This window comes from Nyctereutes procyonoides, unplaced genomic scaffold (genome assembly GCF_905146905.1).
Source record: "Nyctereutes procyonoides isolate TBG_1078 unplaced genomic scaffold, NYPRO_anot_genome, whole genome shotgun sequence".
Classification (NCBI taxonomy): Eukaryota; Metazoa; Chordata; class Mammalia; order Carnivora; family Canidae; genus Nyctereutes; species Nyctereutes procyonoides.
This window is the reverse complement of record NW_026575111.1, coordinates 20,035-43,648: the sequence shown is the minus strand read 5'-3', so window position 1 is coordinate 43,648 and position 23,614 is coordinate 20,035. Positions and strand designations below refer to the sequence as shown.

At 42.1% G+C, this 23,614-nt stretch overlaps 1 pseudogene and 3 gene segments (V, D, J or C); all 4 read right to left on the bottom strand.

The window, feature by feature from the left end:
* Positions 1-312: 312 nt before the first annotated feature.
* Positions 313-814, bottom strand: LOC129514842 (immunoglobulin heavy variable 3-74-like; annotated as a pseudogene).
* Positions 815-4,519: 3,705 nt separating this feature from the next.
* On the bottom strand, positions 4,520-5,072 carry LOC129514841 (immunoglobulin heavy variable 3-23-like; the record flags this gene model as incomplete). The annotated part of the segment is given in 2 exon segments: positions 4,520-4,866; positions 4,970-5,072. Coding segments are annotated over 2 exon segments (393 nt in total), but the record flags the coding sequence as incomplete, so codon positions are not given.
* A 9,795-nt stretch (positions 5,073-14,867) lies between these two features.
* LOC129514838 (immunoglobulin heavy variable 3-74-like) lies at positions 14,868-15,377 on the bottom strand (the record flags this gene model as incomplete). The annotated part of the segment is given in 2 exon segments: positions 14,868-15,171; positions 15,275-15,377. Coding segments are annotated over 2 exon segments (350 nt in total), but the record flags the coding sequence as incomplete, so codon positions are not given.
* Positions 15,378-22,351: 6,974 nt separating this feature from the next.
* Positions 22,352-22,911, bottom strand: LOC129514837 (immunoglobulin heavy variable 3-48-like; the record flags this gene model as incomplete). The annotated part of the segment is given in 2 exon segments: positions 22,352-22,701; positions 22,803-22,911. Coding segments are annotated over 2 exon segments (396 nt in total), but the record flags the coding sequence as incomplete, so codon positions are not given.
* Between the last annotated feature and the right edge of the window lie 703 nt (positions 22,912-23,614).

Genomic DNA, 23,614 nt, shown 5'->3' with positions numbered 1-23,614 from the left:
GTAATAAACAAGTGCCAGCAACTTTGTCCTTTGTACATGTTATAAGTGTTTTTCATATAAAAATAATATTTCTAATTCAGAGACTCAATAGATAAGACCAGGATAATGTGTCCATATGACTCCTTGGGGAATACTGCTCCAAGGAGAGGAAGCCCAGACCCTGACAGGGACCAGCCCGTAAGCTCCATCTGCACCTGCTCCTGGGCCTTCAAGTGACAACTAGTCAGGAGTGTGCACCTCCTAGCGGTCCCCATCCCCTTCTACAGGGAGGTTTGTGTCTGGGCTCACACTGAGGTCCCCTCACTGTGTCCTCGCACAGTAATACACGGCCGTGTCCTCGGCTCTCAGGCTGTTCATCTGCAGATACAGCGTGTTCTTGGCGTTGTCTCTGGAGATGGTGAATCGGCCCTTCACAGCGTCTGCGTGGTATGTGCTGCTTCCATCCTTGTTAATTACTGAGACCCACTGCAGCCCCTTCCCTGGAGCCTGGCGGACCCAGCTTATCCAGTAACTACTGAAGGTGAATCCAGAAGCCACACAGGAGAGTCTCAGGGACCCCCAGGCTTCACCAGGTCTCCCCCAGACTCCACCAGCTGCACCTCACCCTGGACACCTGCAGACACAAGACATCCTGGTCAGGAAATGGTCCCACATCCCCTGTTTCTCTCACTCACCTCCACTCACAGACTCAAGGTCCCGTGTTCCCCATGAATTACCTTTTAAAATAGCAACAAGGAAAACCCAATGGAGCACAGACTCCATGGTGAGTTGTGTGTGTTCTGTCCTGATCCCTGAATGGGGTCCCCTGGGGATTCTGGGGTCTGGGCTCCTCTCCCAGCTGCACGTTCAGGGATGGGCTGGTTTAATCAGTGGAGGAGGGCCCTATTTGCATGTCCTCTGACTATATAGTCAGCTCCAGACTTAGATTAGATTCTTTATAAGTTTCATAAACATGATTGCATTACATTTGAGGTCAAATTTCTGTAATGTCATGTAACGATATGAAGTGTTTTAACATGTGAACAGAATTAGCTTTGCATCGCTCAATGTCTTATTAAAACCCAATCGCCAATTTAGGTAATTTTTAGTATATAGCATGTTACTGCCTATGGATATTTAATACTAATTGTTTTATTTTTTTGCCAGTGTGAAAGGAATATTTTGTTAATTTCTTTTTTTCTTTTTTATTATAAATTTATTTTTTATTGGTCTTCAATTTGCCAACTAGGGGTGGTGGAAGGGGAGGAGGGCGGGGGGTGGGGTTGAGTGGGTTGCGGACACTGAGGGGGGCACTTGACGGGATGCGCACTGGGTGTTATTCTGTATGTTGCTAAATTGAACACCAATAAAAAATTAATTTATTTTTAAAAAATAAAATAAAATAAAATGGGAGTCAGTGTGTTCAACTATATACTGAAAAGGGGTTAGTATCCAAAATACAAAAGGGACTCTTAACCACAATAGAAAATGTGTCATCAAAAACAATAAGAGTAAACACATTCAGATGGACTTCTATATTATTTATTAGGGGTATTTCTCTTTTCTTGGATAAATCTAGATAGAGGATTCTTTTTCTGTATACTTTTTAGTGGGGTTTGATTTACAAATATATAGTGTAACTCCCAGTGCTTATTCGGTCAAGTGTCCCCCTCAGTGCCCATCACCCAGTCACCCCCACCCCCTGCCCAACTCCCCTTCCACCACCTCCAGTTCATTTCCCAGAGTTAGGAGTATTTCATGTTCTGGCTCCCTTTCTGATATTTCCCACTATTTTTTTCTCCTTTCCCCTTTATTCCCTTTCAATATTTTTATATTCCCCAAATGAATGAGACCATATAATGTTTGTCCTTCTCCGATTGACTTATTTCACTCAGCATAATACCCTCCAGTTCCATCCACGTCAAAGCAAATGGCGGGTATTTGTCATTTCTAATGGCTGAGGAATATTCCATTGTATACATAGACCACATCTTCTTTATCCATTCATCTTTCGATGGCACCGAGGCTCCCTCCACAGTTTGGCTATTGTGGACATGGCTGCTAGAAACATCGGGATGCAGGTGCCCTGGCGTTTCACTGCATCTGTAACTTTGGGGTAAATCCCCAACAGTGCAATTGCTGGGTCGTAGGGCAGGTCTATTTAACTCTTGGAGGAACCTCCACACAGTTTTCCAGAGGTGCACATTCCCACCAACAGTGCAAGAGGGTTCCCCTTTATCCACATCTTCTCCAACATTTGTTGTTTCCTGCCTTGTTAATTTTCCCCATTCTCACTGGTGTGAAGTGGGATCTCATTGTGGTTTTGATTTGTATTTCCCTGATGGCAAGTGATGCAGAGCATTTTCTCATGTGCTTGTTGGCCATGTCTATGTCTTCCTCTGTGAGATTTCTCTTCATGTCTTTTGCCCATTTCATGATTGGATTGTTTGTTTCTTTGCTGTTGAGTTTAATAAGTTCTTCATAGATCTTGGAAACTAGCCCTTTATCTGATATGTTATTTGCAAATATCTTCTCCCATTCTGTAGGTTGTCTTTGAGTTTTGTTGACTGTATCCTTTGCTGTGCAAAAGCTTCTTATCTTGATGAAGTCCCAATAGTTCATTTTTGCTTTTGTTTCTTTTGCTTTCATGGATGTATCTTGCAAGAAGTTACTGTGGCCAAGTTCAAAAAGGGTGTTGCCTGTGTTCTCCTCTAGGATTTTGATGGAATCTTGTCTCACATTTAGATCTTTCATCCATTTTGAGTTTATCTTTGTGTCTGGTGCACGAAGTGGTCTATTTTCATTCTTCTGCATGTGCATGTCCAATTTTCCCAGCACCATTTATTGAAGAGACTGTCTTTCTTCCAGTGGATATTTTTTCCTCCTTTGTCAAATATTTGTTGACCATAAAGTTCAGGGTCCACTTCTGGGTTCTCTATTCTGTTCCATTGATCTATGTGTCTGTTTTTGTGCCAGGACCAAACTGTCTTGATGACCACAGCTTTGCAGTACAACCTGAAATCTGGCATTGTGATTCCCCCAGCTATGGTTTTCTTTTTTAAAATTCCCCTGGCTATTCGGGACTATGGCCATACCACCCTGAACGCGCCCAATGTCGTCTGTTCTAATGATTTTTAGTTAAGTTATTCAAAATATCAATCATTTTCTTACATAATAGAAAAACTCCATATTCATATAGAAAAAAAATCTTGATACTGACCATAAAATTATAAAAAATAAGAGTAGTCAGACATTACACATCCCTCTACAGAAATGTATTTTGTTTTATTATTTTTATTTTTTGAAAATATTTTATTTATTTTTTTTATTAATGAGAGACACGCAGAGAGGCAGAATCACAGGCAGAGGGAGAAGCAGTCTCCACGCAGGGAGCCCAATGTGGGACTCGATCCCGGGACCCCAGGATCAGGCTCTGGGCCGAAGGTGGTGCTAAACCGCTGAGCCACCCAGGCTGCCCCAGAAATGTATTTTAGTCCCCAAAGCATCATTTTATATTTTTGTATTCTTCCACGCATCATTCATATCATTTTCTAAGGATTTGGACTTTTTCTATGTAGAATGACATTTTCTCTGTTTGTTCTCCAACTTTTCATACTTCTTTAGTGGACTTATTCCTTAAAGCATACCTTTGAATTTATCTGCTAGATCCTTGATCTCCAAACCTCCCTCCTCTCTTCCTCGCCCAACGTGGGGATTCAAACAAGAACCCACAGGTTCACCCTCATTTGACGAAAGTGGGAGACTGACTCCACACCACCCGAACCCGGAGCAGGACCCTATCCCAACCACTGACTCTCAACACAGACTCTGAGCCAGTGTCCTTCCCTGGCTCTATATAAGCCTTGTGACTTGCTGAGAGGCCGGCCCTGCTCTCAACAGACAGGATGGTGAAGGTGATAAACCTTTGTACTCCCGTGTGTGTGTGTGTGTGTGTGTGTGTGTGTGACCTTTAAATGCACATACTTACCAGTCATGCCGGGAATCTCTCTGACACTACACATTTGCTACAATATTTTTGAACATTTTCTCAGATACTGATCCCAACTACGTGTCTTTTTTCTCTTGAATGGATTGTAGATTCCTCTGTACCGTCATGTGTAGCATTCACTTTACGGTGCTTCTACCAAGTCCTCATGTTAGCATGGGGTCCTTGGTGTACAGTGTGTGCTGCTGTGATTCAGGAAGATGTTCAGATGATGTGTATGGAAGTATTTGTAACTGATTTATATTCTGGGTCAGGAAAATTTAAGTTCAAATAAGTACAAGTAGTACAGTTATTTTCAAAAGTCAGTGCAGGTGCTAGAGTTGATTTCCTAAGTTTCTAAGACAGGACTGAATATGTTAACACAAAATCCTATGTCCAGAGAGACTCCCTGGGGGAAACTGCTCCTTGGAGAGGAAGCACAGACCCTGACAGGAAACCTGCCCAGAACCTCCCTCTGCACCTGCTCCTGGGCCTTCAAGACAGAAGTGGTGAGGAGTGTGCACCCCCTGGTGGTCCCGATCCCCTTCCACAGGGAGGTTTGTGTCTGGGCTCACACTGAGGTCCCCTCACTGTGTCCCTCGCACAGTAATACACGGCCGTGTCCTCGGCTCTCAGGCTGTTCATCTGCAGATACAGCGTGTTCTTGGCGTTGTCTCTGGAGATGGTGAATCGGCCCTTCACAGCGTCTGCGTAGTATGTGCTACTTCCATCATACCTAATGTATGCGACCCACTGCAGCCCCTTCCCTGGAGCCTGGCGGACCCAGTCCATGCTGTAGCTACTGAAGGTGAATCCAGAGGCCACACAGGAGAGTCTCAGGGACCCCCCAGGCTTCACCAGGTCTCCCCCAGACTCCACCAGCTGCACCTCACCCTGGACACCTGCAGACACAAGACATCCTGGTCAGGAAACGGTCCCACGTCCCCTGTTTCTCTCACTCACCTGCACTCACATACTCAAGGTCCCTTGTTCTCCATGAATTACCTTTTAAAATAGCGACAAGGAAAACCCAGCCGAGCACAGACTCCATGGTGGTTTGTCTGTGTTGTGTCCTGATCCCTGAATCGGGTCACCTTGGGATCCTGGGGCTGGGGCTCCTCTCCCAGCTGCAGGGTCGGGACTGGGCTGGTTTAATCAGCGGAGGGAGGGCCCTATTTGCATGTCCTCTGACTATATAACCAGCTCCAGACTTAAGTTCGCCTATTTAAAGCCACACAAGTGTTGCACCACAATTCTATAGCAATTTGTGTAGATGGCCCTCTGACTATATGAAGTTCTAAGCACAGTTATTTTTGAATTTCTGGGTGCATTTCAAAAGACACATCAGTATATGTCATTTTCTGGAGATATTTCATCTTGTTAGTAAATTTTAATCCTATATATTTATTTTTGGTGCTAGTGGAAATCGGATTATTTTGTTAATTTTGCACATGTAATTTGTTGTTATTTTGTAGGAATATATCTTTATTTATTTGCTGATTTTATATACTGATTTTTTTGCTGAGCTCATGATTTATTATTATTTTTTTATTTATTTACGATAGTCATACAGAGAGAGAGAGAGAGGCAGAGACACAGGCAGAGGGAGAAGCAGGCTCCATGCACCGGGAGCCCGATGTGGGATTCGATCCCGGGACTCCAGGATCGCGCCCTGGGCCAAAGGCAGGCGCCAAACCGCTGTGCCACCCAGGGATCCCGAGCTAATGTGTTATTTCTTCCAGTTTTTATGTGACGTTTTTACTCTTTGACTCTATTGATATTGTCATAGGAAAACTAATTATTTTCTTTCCAGGTTACCACGTTTTATTTTTTTTAATGTAGTTTTCTTGGTACGTTTACTGGTAGGTCCTCCAGTCTGGGGCAGAAAGCATTTTCCTCTTGTCTTCAGGATGCATTGTCTGTTCTATTTTTTTTTACGTGCATCCTATGTTTATTGCAGCATTTTTTAAATAATAATTTTATTTTTATTGGTGTTCAATTTGCCAACATACAGAATAACACCCAGTGCTCATCCCGTCAAGTGACCCCCTCAGTGCCCATCACACATTCACCCCCACCCACCGCCATCATCCCTTCCACCACCCCTAGTTCGTTTCCCAGAGTTAGGAGCCTTCCGTGTTCTGTCTCCCTTTCTGATATTTGCCACACATTTCTTCTCCCTTCCCTTCAATTTCCTTTCACTATTATTTATATTCCCCAAATGAATGAGAACATATAATGTTTGTCCTTCTCCGATTGACTTTTTTCACTCAGCCATAATATGCTCCAGTTCCATCTTCATTGAAGCGAATGGTGGTTATTTGTCATTTCTAATGGCGGAGGAATATTCCATTGTATACATAGACCACATCTTCTTTATCCATCATCTGTCAATGGGCACCAAGGCTCCTTCCACAGTTTGGCTATTGTGGACATTGCTGCTAGAAACTTCGGGGTGCAGGTGTCCCGGCATTTCATTGCATGTGTATCTTTCAGGTAAGCATTCGATATAAGGTAGACCTAGAGGAGATAATAAATTTCATTTTGTATGTGGATGACCTACCTAATATAAAGTGACATTCTACAACTCAAATCAGGACAAGGTGAATCATCATGTCCTCTGTCCATTTCTGATTGTAGTTTTCACTTTGTGGTTGTTTAGTTTGGTAATTTATTTTTCGATTTTGGAAACCTGCCGTAATCTGGAGATAGACTTGCAAATCTCTTCTCCCATTGCTTTTATTCTTTTGGAAGATGTTATTTATTTATTCTTCAGAGATGGAGAGAGAGATTCAGAGATGGGCGGAGGGAGAAGTGGGCTCCCCACAGGGAGCCTGATGCTGGTCTCAATCCTAGAGCTCTAGGACTCCCTGAGCCAAAGACAGATGCTCCAGCTACACAGGCGTCCGTATCTTTTCTAATTTGTTAGGTTGCCTTTTAATTATGTTGAGTGTTTCCACAGCTGTACGACAGCTCCTTCCTTGGTGTAGTCCATAGAGTTCACTCTCACTTTTGTTTCCCTTCCCTTTGGAGATTCGAGTACCAAGAACCTGTTGTGGCTGAGGTCACAAAATCTCCTTGATTTTGATGGTTTCTTGCCTCACATTTAGGTCTTTCTCTACTCTGAGTTTATCTTTGTGTGGAGTGTAAGAATGTGGCCCAGGTTCATTCTACTTGCAGCTGTCCAATGTTCCCAACACCACTTGTGGAAATGATTGTCCTTTGTCCAGTTGACAGTCTTTTGTACTTAGTCTAGGATAAGTTGGACATAGAGCTGTGTGTCCATTTATGGGTTCTTTTTCTATTCCATTGATCATGTGTGTGTTTTACTGCCACTATTAATCTGTTTTGATGATTACTGTTTTGATGATCACAACTTTGAAATCTGGAATTCTGATGGCTTTTGCATTTTTTTTTTAAGTTTTTATTTATTTAGTCATGAAAGACGCAGAGAGACTGAGAGAATGGCAGAGACACAGGCAGAGGGAGCAGGAGGCACCATGTAGCGAGCCTGATATAGGACTTGTTCCCAGGTCTGTAGGATCATGCCCTGGACAAAAAGGCAGTGGTAAAATGCTGAGCCACCCAGGCTGCCTTGATTTGTTTTTTGTTTCAACATTCTTTTGCTAACTCAGAATCTTTTCTGTTTATTTACAAATTTTAGTCTTGTTCCATTCCCTAGAAAAATGTTGGTGGTGTTTTGGATAGGGTTCATATTGAGTGCATAAATTGCTGTTGGTGGCATACACATTATATGAATATTTATTTTTCCATTCCATGAGAATAGACTGTTTTCCGTATATTTCTGTCTTCTTTAATGTCTTTCATACGTATTTTAGAAGTCTTAGACTATAGGTCCTTTCCTCTTTGGTTAGGATTATTCCTCATCATCTGAAGTTTCATTTGTTTTTTAATTTTATTTCTTAATTATTTTTTATTGGAGTTCGCTTTGCCAACATATAGTATAACTCCCAGTGCTCATCCCATCATGTGACGCCTCATTGCCCGTCACCCAGTCACCCCTACCCCCGTGGACCTCCCTTACAACTACCCCTTCCCAGAGTTCCTTCCCAGAGTTAGGAGTCTCTCATGTTCTGTCGACCTCTCTGATATTTCCCACTCATTTTATCTCCTTTCCCCTTTATTCCCTTTCACTACTTTTTATACTCCCTGAATGAATGAGACCATATGTTTGTTCTTTTGCGACCGACTTACTTCACTCAGCATAATACCCTCCAGTTCTAATCACGTCGAAGCAAATGGTGGGTGTTCTTCATTTCTAATGTCTCAGTAATATTCCATTGTATATATAGACCACATCTTCTTTATCCATTCATCTTTCGATGGACACCGAGGGTCCTTCCACAGTTTGGCTACTCTGGACATTGCTGCTATAAACTTCGGGGTGTAGGTGTCCTGGTCTTTCACTGTATCTTTATCTTTGTAGTAAATCCCAGTAGTACAATTGTTGGGTCATAGGAAAGCTCCAGGGGAAGTTGAGAGATTCATAGTATATAGAACTAGACATTATATTAAAAATATTGAATTAGAAAAAGGAATCCACTTTTTGTGTCAGGTGTTGAAAGTCCGGGGAACAGCACAGGGTAAACATGAATCGTCGAGCTCCGACCTATTCCTGTCGAGGAATAGTAGCTTCAGATGAATGCCAGTAGACACTTGTTCATGCTTTCTGAGAATCCAGCTGCACCCCGTATTAACAGGCCTTTCCCATTAGTGCAGGAAGTCCACAAACAGGGATGCCATGAGATGATGGGTGTCTGGAGAGGCTGAAAGTGAGGTGCAGGCATGGTTGAATTAGGAACGGCAGCTGTAGTTTCAATTTCAACCCATGTGTTACCACAGTGGAGTCATGATGGTTTTGGTTAATTAATATGTGCTCCCAGTTGGGGATAAAATGTGTAAATCAAACATATTCAATCTCATTACCCCATATCCCAATGTTTATTAACTTTTGAGGTATAATTTCTCTTTCTAACAAAATTAGATGAAAATAGCAAAATCATAGAGACATTTTTAAAATGATTTAACATTATTATGGTAGATTTTCTGTCAGTTCTTGACAATGTCCATTCTTCTGTTGATGTGATGAGCACTGGGTTTATTCTGTATGTTGGCGAATTGAACACCAATACAAAATAAATTAATAATAAAAAAAGAAAAGGAAAGAAAAAAAAGAAAAGAAATAAAAATATATTTAAAAATAGTGTCAAGGAAAACCCAGCTGAGCATAGACTCCATGGTGAGTTGTGTTTTGTCCTGATCACTGAATGGGTCACCTATTGTTCCTGGGACTGGGGCTCCTCTCTCAGATGCAGGATCAGGTCTGGGATGTTTTATTCAATAGAGAGAGGCCCCTATATACATGTCCTCTCAGTATATACTCAGCTTGGGATTATTTCTGTGAAACTGTTGTGACCAGAGATGTGACTGCCTTTGTATGTTCATATTTACTTCTTTGAAAAACTATGGTTTTTTATTATGTAATATTCCATTAATTTTATTTGTTTATTTTTTAGTTATTTATCATAGTCACACACAGAGAGAGAGAGAGAGAGAGAGAGAGAGAGAGAGAGAGAGGGCAGAGACACAGGCAGAGGGAGAAGCAGGCTCCATGCACCGGGAGCCCAACGTGGGATTTGATCCGGGTCTCCAGGATCGCACCCTGGGCCAAAGGCAGGCGGCAAACCGCTGCACCACCCAGGGATCCCATTATGTAATATTCCATACTTCAGACTTTGTGTCCACGTGGTACTTTGTAATTGTATTTGCATATAACTCTTGGTTTGGAGGTGTCATGTTTCTCCATACAGTGAAGTGAACTTGCCCCTTAAACTGTAGAGGGTTTCTAATATGTCCTTGTGCACATTTCAAGTGAGTCTAACCCCATATTCTTGGCCTGTGCTCCTCTACACAGGATTTACTGCCCTTCTGAAACCCCTGAAGGACAGAGTGGCTGGGTTCCTTAGAATAGTGGATCCCGCATGTATTGGGGATCGCATGATTTTGCTAAATTTAGAATTTAGCTGAATTTCAGAGGGTTTCAGGTAATGCAGTTCTATTTGTAAGTCCCTAAAAACTCAGTCACTGTGTTCCACTGCAGTTAAATCTGTGATCTTCTGTAATCGCTTTGATGAGCTTACCTGATGCAGAATGAGCTCACTCAGGTAGAGTTTGGGATACAATAAACTGGTGTCAGAATGAACATTTTCCATTGTATAGCCTATATTTGTATTTTTCTTATCCTTCCTGAACTAACAGTGTAGTGCTGCCTTTCCACTGTAAGTTTTCATGACTTCCTTTTACATTCAAATACTATATTTCATCTAAGAGAAGAAAAACATCTACCATGAACCTCTTCTATGGATTTATCAGGTATTTTTGATAACAAATGCGGCAGGAAATTTCAGTTTCAATTTAATTTCAATGTGTACCTCTGATCAACCGTTATTTTGCTTTTCCTAGACCAGTCCCCCTGACCCTGTGGGCTGCATACAGGACTTCTGTTCTATCTCCAAATCTAGCCCATTCCACCTTTGTTTTTTAATATTTTATTTATTTATTCTTGAGAGACACACACAGGGAGAGAGTTGCAGAGACTGAGGCAGAGGAGAAGCAGGCTCGATGCAGGGAGCTTGATGTGGGACTTGATCCCTGATCTCTAGGATCAGGTGCTGGGAGGAATGCGATGCTGAACTGCTGATCCTCCTGAGTACCCCCCTTTCCATCCTTGAATGGATAATATGCATCAAGAAGACTGCAAGCAGAGCCCACCACCCAATTGGCACCTGTGTCACCTGCAGAGAGACACAGAGTCCTGCCAATACTATTCCTGTAATTCTAGTCCTTTGGGAGCATCTGTGCCTTCCTGGAAGCCCCAAAGTGACAGCTAGGAGGTGCATTGCTCCTTTTTGTCACTTGTTGAATGACCTTATGTGTATGGACCACATATGTCTGTAATTACTCCCTGAAACTTAATATAATATATTAGTACAATACTCAATAGGTTTTTACAAACACAAATGAGTCCATAGGATCCAGAATCAGAATAGGGGCAAAAGTAAGTTTACAATATTCTGAAACAAAACCCCAGGGTTCAAGGTTAACCTCCAACATATAAATCAGAGAGAATTCTCCACACTGTCTTTAGTATAAGTAAATATGGGAGGGAGAAGTTAGCATATCAGAAGATTAGGGGGACTCAGGGCTTGTCACGTCCCTGGAATCATTTCAAACATCCATGAAATAGATCAGAGTTGGAAAAACATCAACAGAAAGTTCCTAATAGAATAATGAGCAGGTATTGGAGTGTTGGAGCTGTGTGCTGTTGACATTGGGGAGATACAACTGTAGGGATGACAGCAGGAGGGAGGTTGCTTGCAGAAGCTATTGTCAAGGATTTTAAGGACAAGAGAGGAATATATGAACTCACAGAATTCCACTCCTGCAGGGGACGAACCTGGCATGATGGTACTCAAATGGAAATGATACTGTTGTATCATTGTAATCCTTCTCTGAGTCCCCTGTGACTTTTTGACAGATACCTATGGTTTGCAACAGGTTAGTCCTAGTTCCAGGTGAGAAATGCACACTTCACTGGATGAGGGCAGTTACCTGATACTTCTCACAACAAATACAGCAGGGCCATGCCAGAGCATCAATGTGTCCCTAATATCTCTGTGTGTGCCATAAAAATCTTAGGATTATATGTTCATACATTGTGAAAAATGTCCAGGATGCTTTCACAAGGATTGCTTTGAATATGTAGAAGGTTCTGGGCAGCATAGAGATTTTCACAGTATTTATTTTTGTTTTTGTTTTAAAGATTAATTTATTTATTCAGGAGAGTCACAGAGACAGAGGCAGAGACATAGGCAGAGGGAGAAGCAGGCTCCCCTTCGAAAGCCTGATGCAGGACACCATCCCAGGACCCCAGGATCACAACCTGAGCCAATTGCAGACACTCAACCTTTGAGCAACACAGGTGCCCTGACAATATTCATTGTTCTAATCCATAAGCATGGAATGTTTTTCATCTCTTTGTGTCTTCTTCCATTTCTTTCCTAAGTCGCCAAACAGGTAGAAACATTTTGGGAAAAAAACAAACAGAAACAAAACTACAGCTCAAGGGCATCACAATGTTTGCAGACAAGCTCTATTATAAAGTCTTTATCATCAAGATAGCCTGGTACTGGCAAAAACAACACTATAGGTCAATGGAACAGAGCAGAGAACACAGAAATGGACCCTCAGCTCTATGGACAACTACTCCTCAAGAAGCAAGAAAAAAATATCTAATGAAGAAAGTCTCATCAATAAATGGTTCTGAAAAAACTGGACATCCACCTGTATAAGGATGAAAGTGGAGCATTCAGCTACACCAAACACAAAGATAATCTCAAAATGGATGAGATACCAAAATCTGAGACAGTAATTCATCCAAATCCTAGAGACGAATTCAGGTAGCAAATTTTTGTCCTCAGTTTTAGGGATGGCTACCAAGGCACCTCTCAAAAGACACAGGAAACAAAGCGAAAAATAAACTATCAGGACTTCATCAACATAGAATCTGCACAACAATGCAGCAGGCCACAAAATGAAAGGCAACCTACAGAATAGGACAAGATATTTCCTTAACAAAGTCAGCACCCAACAGTACAACCAATCCAGTGAAGAAATGGAGTGAAGGCACAAACAGCCAATTCTCCAAAGAAGACCTACACATGGCCAACAGGCAGATAAGAAAAATGATCCACATGACTTGTCATCAGGGAAATACAAATGAAAACCACAATAAGATCCCATGTATACAACTCAGAATGGATAAAGTAACAAGGCCGGAAACAATAAATATAAGGGAGGATATTGAGAAAGTGGAACTTTCTCTTTCATTTTTGGTGCAAAGGCAGGCTTGTTCAGCCACTCCAGAAAACAGAAAGGAATGTCCTGAAAAAGGGAGAATAGAGCCATGCTTGGATGCAGACATTGCCCTACAGGGTATTTACCCCAAACACACAAATTTAATGAAATGAAATGACCCCTGTACACCAATGTTCACTGCAGCAATGTCCACAATGGCCAAACTCTGGGAGGAATCAGGATGCCCTTCTACAGAAGAGTGATAAAGAAGATGTGGAAAGAACCTCTGTGTCCATTGACAGATGAATGGATAGATGTGATCTATATATAAAGTGGGGTATTACAGCCAACAGATATTACATGCTCTCATTCAGATGGGGAATATAAAAATGGTGAAAAGGAATAAAGCGGAAAGGAGAGAAAATGAGTGGGGAATATCAGAGACAATGACAGAACATGAGAGACTCCTAACTCTGGAAAAAAACAAGGGGTAGTGGAAGGGTGGGCAGGGGGTGGGGGTGACTGGGTGATGGGCACTGACTGGGGCACATGGTGGGATGAGCACTGGGTGTTATGCTATATGTTGCCAAATGGAACTCAAATAAAAAATACAAAAAAGGATGTGGTTTATCCATATTTTGGGATATTACACGTATGTCAGAAATGATGAATATCACAAAATAACATTTCCTTCAAAATGAATGGAACTGGAGGTATTATATTGAGAGAAATAAATCAATCACACAAAGGCAATGATATGGCCGCACTCATATGTGGAATATAGGAAATATTGAAAGAGACCATAAGGGAAGGAGGGAAACTTAGTGGAGTGATACTACAGAGGAAGACAAATCATTAAAGGCACTGAACTCAGGGGAAAAAACCTGAGTGTTGCTGGAAGGGAGGGAGTGGGGATGGGGCAACTGGGTGATGGGTGTTAAGGGGGGCACATGATGTGATAGGCCCTGAGTGTGTAGTAAATATTGGTAAATTCAATTTAAACAAAGAAAAAAATGACTTATCCTGTCCCCACTCCTGGAACATCGTACATGGACTGGGTGGATCAAACAACAGACACTCATTCTCACACATCTGGAATCTGGGACATCTGAGGTCCAGGTTCAGCCTGATGTGTCTGGAGAGGACACAAGTCCTACCCCGTCCTTTCCCCATCACCTCACATGGGGCCAGTGTGCAGGGAGGTTTCCCAGTCCTGGTGTATAAGGGTCCTGATCCCATCATGAGGCTGCACCTCCTGACCTAAGTGCTCCCCTAGTGCCCCACCTCCTCCCCAAATCCCATAGAGCAAGACCCTGTCCCCACCAATGACCCATAATGCACACCCTGAGCCCGTGTCTTTCCTTGGCACCACCCAGGGATTTATGATGTGATGAGAGGCCTGCCTTGTTCTCATCAGACATGAAGGTGAAGGTGATGAATGGTTATACTCTCGTGATTGTGTGTGTGTGTGTGTGTGTGTGTGTGTGTGTGTGTGAGTTACCTCTGAGTCCACCCCCCTACCATGTCATACTGGGAATGACACTCCCCGGACATTATTAACATTTTTGTATAATGTCTCTTTTCTATTGTGTTGATTGGAGATTCCTCTGTACCGTGATGTACAAGACAGCATGTTAGCTTGGGGTCCTGTGACCTACAGGGAGTGTCACTGGGACTCATGAAAATGTTCAGATGATGTCAATGGAGTTATTTGTCATTGATTAGTATTTCAGGTCAGGAAAAGTTAAGTACAAGTAAGTGCAAGTGCTATATTAAATTTCTAAGTCTCTAAGAAAGAGACTGAAGAGGTAAACACATAATCAAGTGTTCAGAGGGGCTCCCTGGGGAAACTGCTCCTTGGAGAGGAAGCCCGATCCCTGACAGGAAACCTGCCCAGAACCTCCATCTGCACCTGCTCCTGGGCCTTCAAGACAGAAGTGGTGAGGAGTGTGCACCCCCTGGTGGTCCCGATCCCCTTCCACAGGGAGGTTTGTGTCTGGGCTCACACTGAGGTCCCCTCACTGTGTCTCGCACAGTAATACACGGCCGTGTCCTCGGCTCTCAGGCTGTTCATCTGCAGATACAGCGTGTTCTTGGCGTTGTCTCTGGAGATGGTGAATCGGCCCTTCACAGCGTCTGCGTAGCTTGTGCTACTTCCACACTGTTAATCCCTGCGACCCACTGCAGCCCCTTCCCTGGAGCCTGGCGGACCCAGCTCATGCTATAGCTACTGAAGGTGAATCCAGAGGCCACACAGGAGAGTCTCAGGGACCCCCCAGGCTTCACCAGGTCTCCCCCAGACTCCACCAGCTGCACCTCACCCTGGACACCTGCAGACACAAGACATCCTGGTCAGGAAACTGTCCCACATCCCCTGTTTCTGTCACTCATCTCCACTCACATACTCGAGGTCTCTTGTTCTCCATGAATTACCTTTTAAAATAGCGACAAGGAAAACCCAGCTGAGCACAGACTCCATGGTGGTTTGTCTGTGTTCTGTCCTGATCCCTGAAGGTGGTCACCTGGGGATGCTGGGGCTGGGCCTCCTCTCCCAGCTGCAGGGTCGGGGTGGGCTGGTTTAATCTCTAGAGGGTGGGCCCTATTTGCATGTCCCCTGACTATATAGTTTGCTCCAGCTTAGATAAATTCTTTACAAGTTATATACAAGCATTACTTCACAACTGTAGATCACGTTCTTTTGGTGTCACTGTGGATTTATGATGTTCTAATCCATCAACTATTTATCTGTGCTTTTCTCTGTGCCTTTTAAAAGTTTTTCATAAATATATTCATTTCAAGAGTATTTTCTATCCTAATGAATTTTAATGATAACTATTTATTTTTGATAGCAGTATAAAAGTGATTGTTTTGTAAATTTATACAGAAAATTTGTTGTTAGTGTGTAGGATTTAACTTGATTGTCTCTGTTGATTTGAAATCCTGAATTTTCCCTGAAATTGTTACTTATTTCTAAGTGTTTTTTGCAATGGTTTTCCTCATTGACTAGGTATATGCAAACAAAATATTTCCTTCTAGACTGATTTTAATATGTTTTATTTTGTTATTGCCTAATATCTGTGGTAATCTTCGACTCTGGGTCATAGCCCTTTCCCCTGTTTTCTGTCTAATTCTTTGTTCTAATATTTTGTTTGATATATAGCAGAACTAGGAGGTAAAATGAATTTTGTTTTACATATGGATGAGCTCCCTAATATACGGTGTGATGTGGGATCTCAGGACAGGACAGGGAGTCTATTCACAACTTCTGCCAAATTCTGATGGGAGATTATATATATATATATATATATATATATATATATGATATATATATCTTTGGTGAGTGTTGAGACTGATAAGTTTATTTTAGATTTGAATTCGAGCCTTTAATCTGATAAGACATTTCCAGGTATCCTCTCCCATTCTGTTGGTTTCTTTTCAATTACTTTGAGTGTTTCCTTTGCTGTAAAAATGCTCTTTCCTGGATGTTGTCCCCATACTTCATTTTCCTTTTCTTTCCCTTGCCTCTGGAGACACGTCCAGAAGTGGTTCCAGCTGAGGTAGAAAAGGTCCTGCCTGAGTTCTCCTGAGGATTCTGATGGTTTCCTGACTCACATTTAGGTCCTTCATCAACTTTGAGTCCATTGTTGTGAATGATGTAAGAAAAGTGTCCCCTTTGGTTCTTCTGCATGTGGGTCTCCAGTATTCCCAACACCATTTGTTGAAGAGACTTTCATCTTTCCCATTGGATATTCTTTCCTGCTTTGTCAAGATTTTTTGACCTTAAAGTTCAGGGTCCATTTCTGGGTTTTCCATCTTTTGTATATATCTATACGTCTGTATTGGTGTCAGTGCCATACTGTCCTGATGATATCAGCATTTTAATTTACCTTGACAACCAGAATCAGGATACTCCAGCTTTGCTTTACTTTTTCAGGATTGCTTTCACTATGTGGGATCCTTGTGATTCCCAAGAAATTCTCTGATCATTTGCTCTGGCTCTGTGAAAAATTCTGGTGATATTTTTATGCGTGTGCGCTTTGAATGTGTCACTTGCTCTTGGTAGCATAGATATGTTATCAATGTTTATTCTTCTAATCTATGAGAGTAAATATTTTCTATCCATTTGTGTCTTCCATACTGCCTTTCATAAGTGTTCTGGAATGTTTAGACTCTACATCCACCCCTCTTTGGTTAGGATTTTTCCTCATTACCTGATGATTTCTGGTGCAATTATAAATTGCATCCAGGCCTTGATTTTCATCCAGTCTCTTTCATTTGTGCTAAAGAGAAAAGACACTGACTACCTTGTATGGATTCTACATGCTCCAATTTTGCTGAATTCTAGAATCAATTCTAGCAATTTTTTCAAAGCAATCTTTGGGATTAGAACTTAAAGTATCTTGCGGTGTGTGAAGAGTGAAAGTTTGACTTTTTTGCTGAGTTGGATGATATTTCCTTCTCTTTGTTGTCTGATTGTGGAGGCTAGGACCTCTAGCACTATGGTGAAGAACAGTGGTGATGGTGGGCATCCCTGTCCTGTTCCTGATCTTTGGGGAAAAGCTCTGAACCCTTCCCTGTTGAGGATGACATTCTCCATGTGTCTGCTGTAGATGGATTTTATGATTTTGAATGTGTCCCCCTATCTCTACACAGCAAGAGGTTTTTGTCAAGAAAGTATAATCGCTTTTGCCAAAAGCTTTTTGGGCATCAGTTGAGAGGATTAGATGGTCCTTATCCTTTCTTTTATTAATGACTCACATCCCACTGTTTGATTTGCAGTTGCTGAACTACCCTTGCAGACCAGAAATTAATCCCATTTGTTCATGATGAATTATCCTATGAACGTACAGTTGGATCCTGTTGGTTAGGATCTTGGTGAGAAATTTACATCCATATCCACCAAGTGTATTAGTATATAGTTCTCCTTTTAAGTTGGATCTTTGCTTTTGAGGTCCAGGTAATGCTGCCCTCAGAGAATGAGTTTGGAAGTTTCCTTTAATTTCTAATTTTGGGAACATTTTCCGGAGAGCATTAATTCTTTTTAAATACGTGTTGCATTCCCTTGAACAGCCCTCTGTCCCCGGACTTTTGATTGTTAGAAGACTTTTAAATATGTTTGACTTTCATTTCCCGGTTTTGGGTCTGTACCGCTTATCTCTTCATTCCTGTTTCAGATTTGGTTGTTTCTACATTAATAGGAAGGCACCCATTTCTCTGAGATTGCTGAATTTGTTGGCATGTTATTGCATAATGTCATCTCTCTTTAATAATGTGTCTTTCATTTATTTATTCAATATTTTATGTAAGTTCCATTTGCCAACATATATTAACACCAAGTGCTCATCTCGCCACGTTCCCTCCTTAGTGCCCGTCACCAAGGAACTATGTCCCACCACATACTTCCCCTTCTGCAACCCTTTGTTCGAGTCCCGGAGATTGGAGTCTCTCATGGTTTGTCTTCCTCTCTGATTTATCCCAACTCAGTTGTATTTCTTCCTTTATGATTCCTTTCACTATTTCTCATATTCCACATGTGACTGAAACCCTGGTGATTGTTCTTCTATTGACTTATTCCATTGGCATAATATTCTGTTGTTCCATACACATTGATGGAAATGGTACCTATTAATCCTTTCTGATGATTGAGAAATATCCCTTTGTATATATAAATCGTAGCATGTTTATCAATTCATCTGTCAAAGTTCATCGTGGCTTCTCCCAGAATGTGACAATGTGGACATTGCTGGTATAAACATTGGGGTGCAGGTGTCTCAGCCTTTCACTACATCTGTAGTTTGCAGATAAATCCCCAGGAGTATAATTGCTGGGTCAGAGGGTAGCCTTATTTTTAAGTCTTTGAGAAAAAAACCTCCACAGTTTTCCAGAGTGGCTGCACCACTTCACATTCCCACCAACATTCCCAGTGCACTCCCAGTGCAAGGGGGTTTCCTTTTATCTACATCCTCTCCTATATTTGATCTTTTCTTTCTCATTAATTTTTGCTATTCTCTGTTTTTTAAAGTGGGAACTGATTGTGGTTCGGTTGTGTTTTTTCCTGATAGCTAATGATGTGGAGCATGTTTTTCATCGACTTGTTGGCAATATGAAGGTTTTATTCAGAGAAATTTCTGTTCATGTTTTCTCACCATTTCTTGCCTGGATTACGTGTTCTTGGATGTTGAGTTTGATAAGTTCTTTATAGTTGTTGGATACAAGCCCTTTGTCTGATATGTCATTTGCTAATATCACCTTCCCTTCTGTATGTTGTGTTTTAGTTTTGTTGACAGTTTCCTTTGCTCTGCAGAACAATTTTTTTTCTTGATGGAGCTCCCAAAATGCATTTATTCTTTCGTTTCTCTCACCATTATAGACATGACATGCAAGTAACTGCTGTGGCTATGTTCCAAACACTTGTTCCCTGTCTTCTCCTCATGGAGTTTTTGATGGATTCTTGTCTCACATTTAGATCTCTTAACCATTTTGACTTCATTTTTTATCTGGTATAAGAGATTGTTACACTTTAATTCTTCTACAGGGGCTGTTCAATCCTGCCCATGCTAATGCTTTTTGAGAATGTTTTATTTTCCCAGGAGATATTCTTTCCTATTTTGTCGAAGATTATTGACCGTACATTTGAGGGTCCATTTCTGGGTTCTCTATGCTGTTCCATTCATCTATGTGTCTGTTTTTGTGCCAGAACTGCACCGTCTTAATAATCATAGGCTTGTAGAACAGCTTGAAAGCAGGCATTCTGATGCTCCCAGCTTTGGCTTTCTTTCTCAACCTTACTCTGTCTATTGGAGCTCTTTTCTGATTTTATGGAAATCTGAGGATTATTTATTCCATCACTGGGAAGAAAGCTTGTGGTATTTTGATAGGAATTGCTTTCAATGCCTAGATTGCCCTGGGTAGCATTTTCAGAATGTTTATTCTTCTGATCCATGAGCATGGAATGCTTCTCCATTTCTTTGTGTCTTCAATTATTTCGTTAAAAATTTTTTTCTAGATTTAAAGGACAGATCCTTTACCTCATGGGTTATGTTTCTTCCTAGGAATCTTATGGTTGGCACCATTGTAAATGAGTTAAATTCCCTAATTGCTCTTTTATCACTCTCACTGTTTTTGTGTACAAATTCAGCTGCCCTCTAGGCCTTGGTTTTGTCTCCTACCATGTTGCTACTTTGCTATGTCATTTCTAGAAAATTTAGGTGGTGTCTCTTGGGATTTAGATACAAATATCATGTCCTCTGCAAAGGGGGATTTTGAATTCCTCTTTGCCATTTTTTTTATAAAGTTATTTTTTATGGGTGTTCAATTTGCCAACATATAGAATAACACCCAATGCTCATCCCGTCAAGTGCCCACCTCAGTGCCCGTCACCCAGTCACCCCAATCCCCCGCCCACCTCCCCTTCCACCACCCCTAGTTCATTTCCCAGATTTTGGAGTCTTTCATGTTCTGTCTCCCTTCCTGATATTTCCCACTCATTTTTTTCTCCTTTCCCCTTTTTTCCCTTTCACTATTTTTTATATTCCCCAAATGAATGAGATGATATAATGTTTGTCCTTCTCCAATTGACTTATTTCTTTGCCATTTTGAAAGGTTTGGACGGTGGCTGAGGACAGTGAGTCCAGGTGTGGGTTTCTTGCTCTATTTTGTCATAACCTGAGTGTTTTCCTGGGACCAGATTGTAAAGGACAAATAAGAGGTGAGACCCTGTTTGTGTTTCTGGGTGATGTCACCGCATTCCCAGACTCTGTGGATTAAACAACAGACACTCATTCTCACAGCTCTGGAGTATGGGATGTCTGAGGTCCAGGCGCAGGCAGATGTGGTATCTGGAGAGCGCCCACGTCCTTGCCCGTCCTTTTCCTGTCACCTCATATGGGGCCCAGAGGCAGGGAGCTTTCCTAGTCCTGGTGTATAAGGTCCCTGATCCCATCATGAGGCTGCACCTCCTGACCTAAGTGCTCCCCTAAGGCCCCACCACATCCTCCCATCACATGGATGTTAGGTTCCAAAACAGGGATGTAGAGGTCACACACAGTGAGCTGATATCAGCACCTGAAGGATCCATGAGTTATTCCCTGCAGGTGGAAAGACCTCCCCCACCTTTGTTCTCTCAGTTTTCATAATAGTTTAGTTTAATTGGTCATCACACCGTATCTTTGAGTGTCACCTGCTGACACCTTTGATCACCAGTCCTCCCCACCGCACCCATGGGAAATGCAGCAGGAACCATTGAATTCCCTCCTTTGATGCAGGTGGGACACTGACTCCACACAAGCCCCTCCTGGGGGAGGACCGCATTCCGTACCACTGTCTCACAACACACACCAAGAGCCAGTGTCCTTCCAAAATCCAAGCAATTATGACGTGCTGAGAGGCCTGCCCTGCTCTCAACAGACACGATGATGAAGGTGATAAAGGTTTGTACTCTCATGTCTGTGTGTATGTGGGAGGCTCTTCAGACTACACATCCTCACAATGTACTTCTGGGGTCCCTTGCTTTCCCAGATTCACACTGATATTGATTCTGTGAGAGTGGTTCAAGACTGAAGTCACACCTACACTCCGTCTTCTCTCCATTTGATTTTTGAGCCATTTGTAGTGTCATGACCAGCATGAACTTTATATTGTTTCTAAAATCCTTGCTTATTAGAAACGAGGAATCCCCACCCTTTGCAACAACATGCATGGAACTGGAGGGTATTATGCTGAGTGAAGTAAGTCAATGGGAAAATGACAAACATATGGTCGCATTTATTCAGGGAATGTAAAAAATCGAGAAAGGGAAAAAAGGAGAAAGGAAGGAAAATGAGCGGGAAATGTCAGGGAAGGATACAGAACATGAAAGAATCCCTACTCTGGGAAATGAACAAGGGGTAGTGGAAGGGGAGGTCAGCGGAGGGTTGGGTGACTGGGTGACAGGCAGTGAGGGGGGCAATTGGTGGGATAAGCACTGGGTGTTATGGTATATGTTGGCAAATTGAAATCCAATAAAAATATGCAAAATAAAATAAAATAAATGCACAGTGTGCTGGGTGGTTGTTTCATATTCCATGTATACAGCTGGGACTCTTCTAAAGGAGAAGTTGTGGTAAATGATATATGGGTAATAAACTGGTATTAACAGAGAGTACAGAGGGATATTTCTCAATCATCAGAAAGGATTAATAGGTACCATTTCCATCAACGTGTATGGAACAACAGAATATTATGCCAATATTATGCCAATCAGAAGGAATAAGCAAAGCAAGAGGCACTGTCATTTTTGGACGTTGGAATATTTCTCTTTCTATGACAACAAGGTGTGTAAGTTAGAGACTGAATACATAAGCACAGAATCCTGAGCCCAGAGAGACTCCCTGGGGAAACTGCTCCATGGAGAGGAAGCCCAGACCCCGACAGGAAACCTGCCCAGAACCTCCATCTGCACCTGCTCCTGGGCCTTCAAGACAGAAGTGGTGAGGAGTGTGCACCCCCTGGTGGTCCCGATCCCCTTCTACAGGGAGGTTTGTGTCTGGGCTCACACTGAGGTCGCCTCACTGTGTCCCTCACACAGTAATACACGGCCGTGTCCTCGGCTCTCAGGCTGTTCATCTGCAGATACAGCGTGTTCTTGGCGTTGTCTCTGGAGATGGTGAATCGGCCCTTCACAGCGTCTGCATACCTTGTGCTACTTCCACTACCGCTAATATCTGCGACCCACTGCAGCCCCTTCCCTGGAGCCTGACGGACCCAGTTCATGTAGTTGCTACTGAAGGTGAATCCAGAGGCCACACAGGAGAGTCTCAGGGACCCCCCAGGCTTCACCAGGTCTCCCCCAGACTCCACCAGCTGCACCTCACCCTGGACACCTGCAGACATAAGACATCCTGGTCAGGAAACGGTCCCACATCCTGTTTCTCTCACTCACCTCCACTCACAGACTCAGGGTATGTGTTTCTCCATGAATTACCTTTTAAAATAGCGACAAGGAAAACCCAGCAGAGCACAGACTCCATGGTGGTTTGTCTGTGTTGTGTCCTGAGCACTGAATGGGGTCACCTGGGGACCCTGGGCCTGGAGCTCCTCTCCCAGCTGCAGGGTCGGGGCTGGGCTGGTTTAATCAGCGGAGGGAGGGCCCTATTTGCATGTCCCCTGACTATATAGTCACCTACCAACTTAGATTCAATTCTTAATACGTTATATACAAAGATTGCTTCACAACCCCAGATCAGTTTCTTTTGGGTTCACAGGGGATTTACGATGTTCTAATCCATCAACGTATTTATCTTTGCATTTATGTTCCTTTTTAAAAGTCTTTCATTAGAAAAGGTCATTTTTAAACAGTATTTTCTGTACTTAATGATGTTTAATGATAAATATTTATTTTTGGTACCAGTGTAAAGGTGATTTTTTGTAAATTTGATGCAGAAAATTTGTTGTTAGTGTGTAGGATAACTTTATTCTCTATATTGATTTTATATCCTGAGTTTTCTTTGAGCTCGTTAGTTACTTGTAATTGGTTTTTGAAATAATTTTCCTCGTTGACTATGTATATGCAAACAAATTATTTAACTTCCTGTTGACTGATTTTAATATCTTTTAGTTTATTATTGCATAAATTCAAGGGTAATCTTAGATTTAGGTGCATAGATATTTTCCCTTTATTTGTCAGATTCTTTAATATTTTGTCTGATATATAGCAGATCTAGGAGAGCAAATGAATTTCTTTTTGCACGTGGATCAGCTCCCTAGTATATGGTGTGGTGCGGGACCTCACGAAGG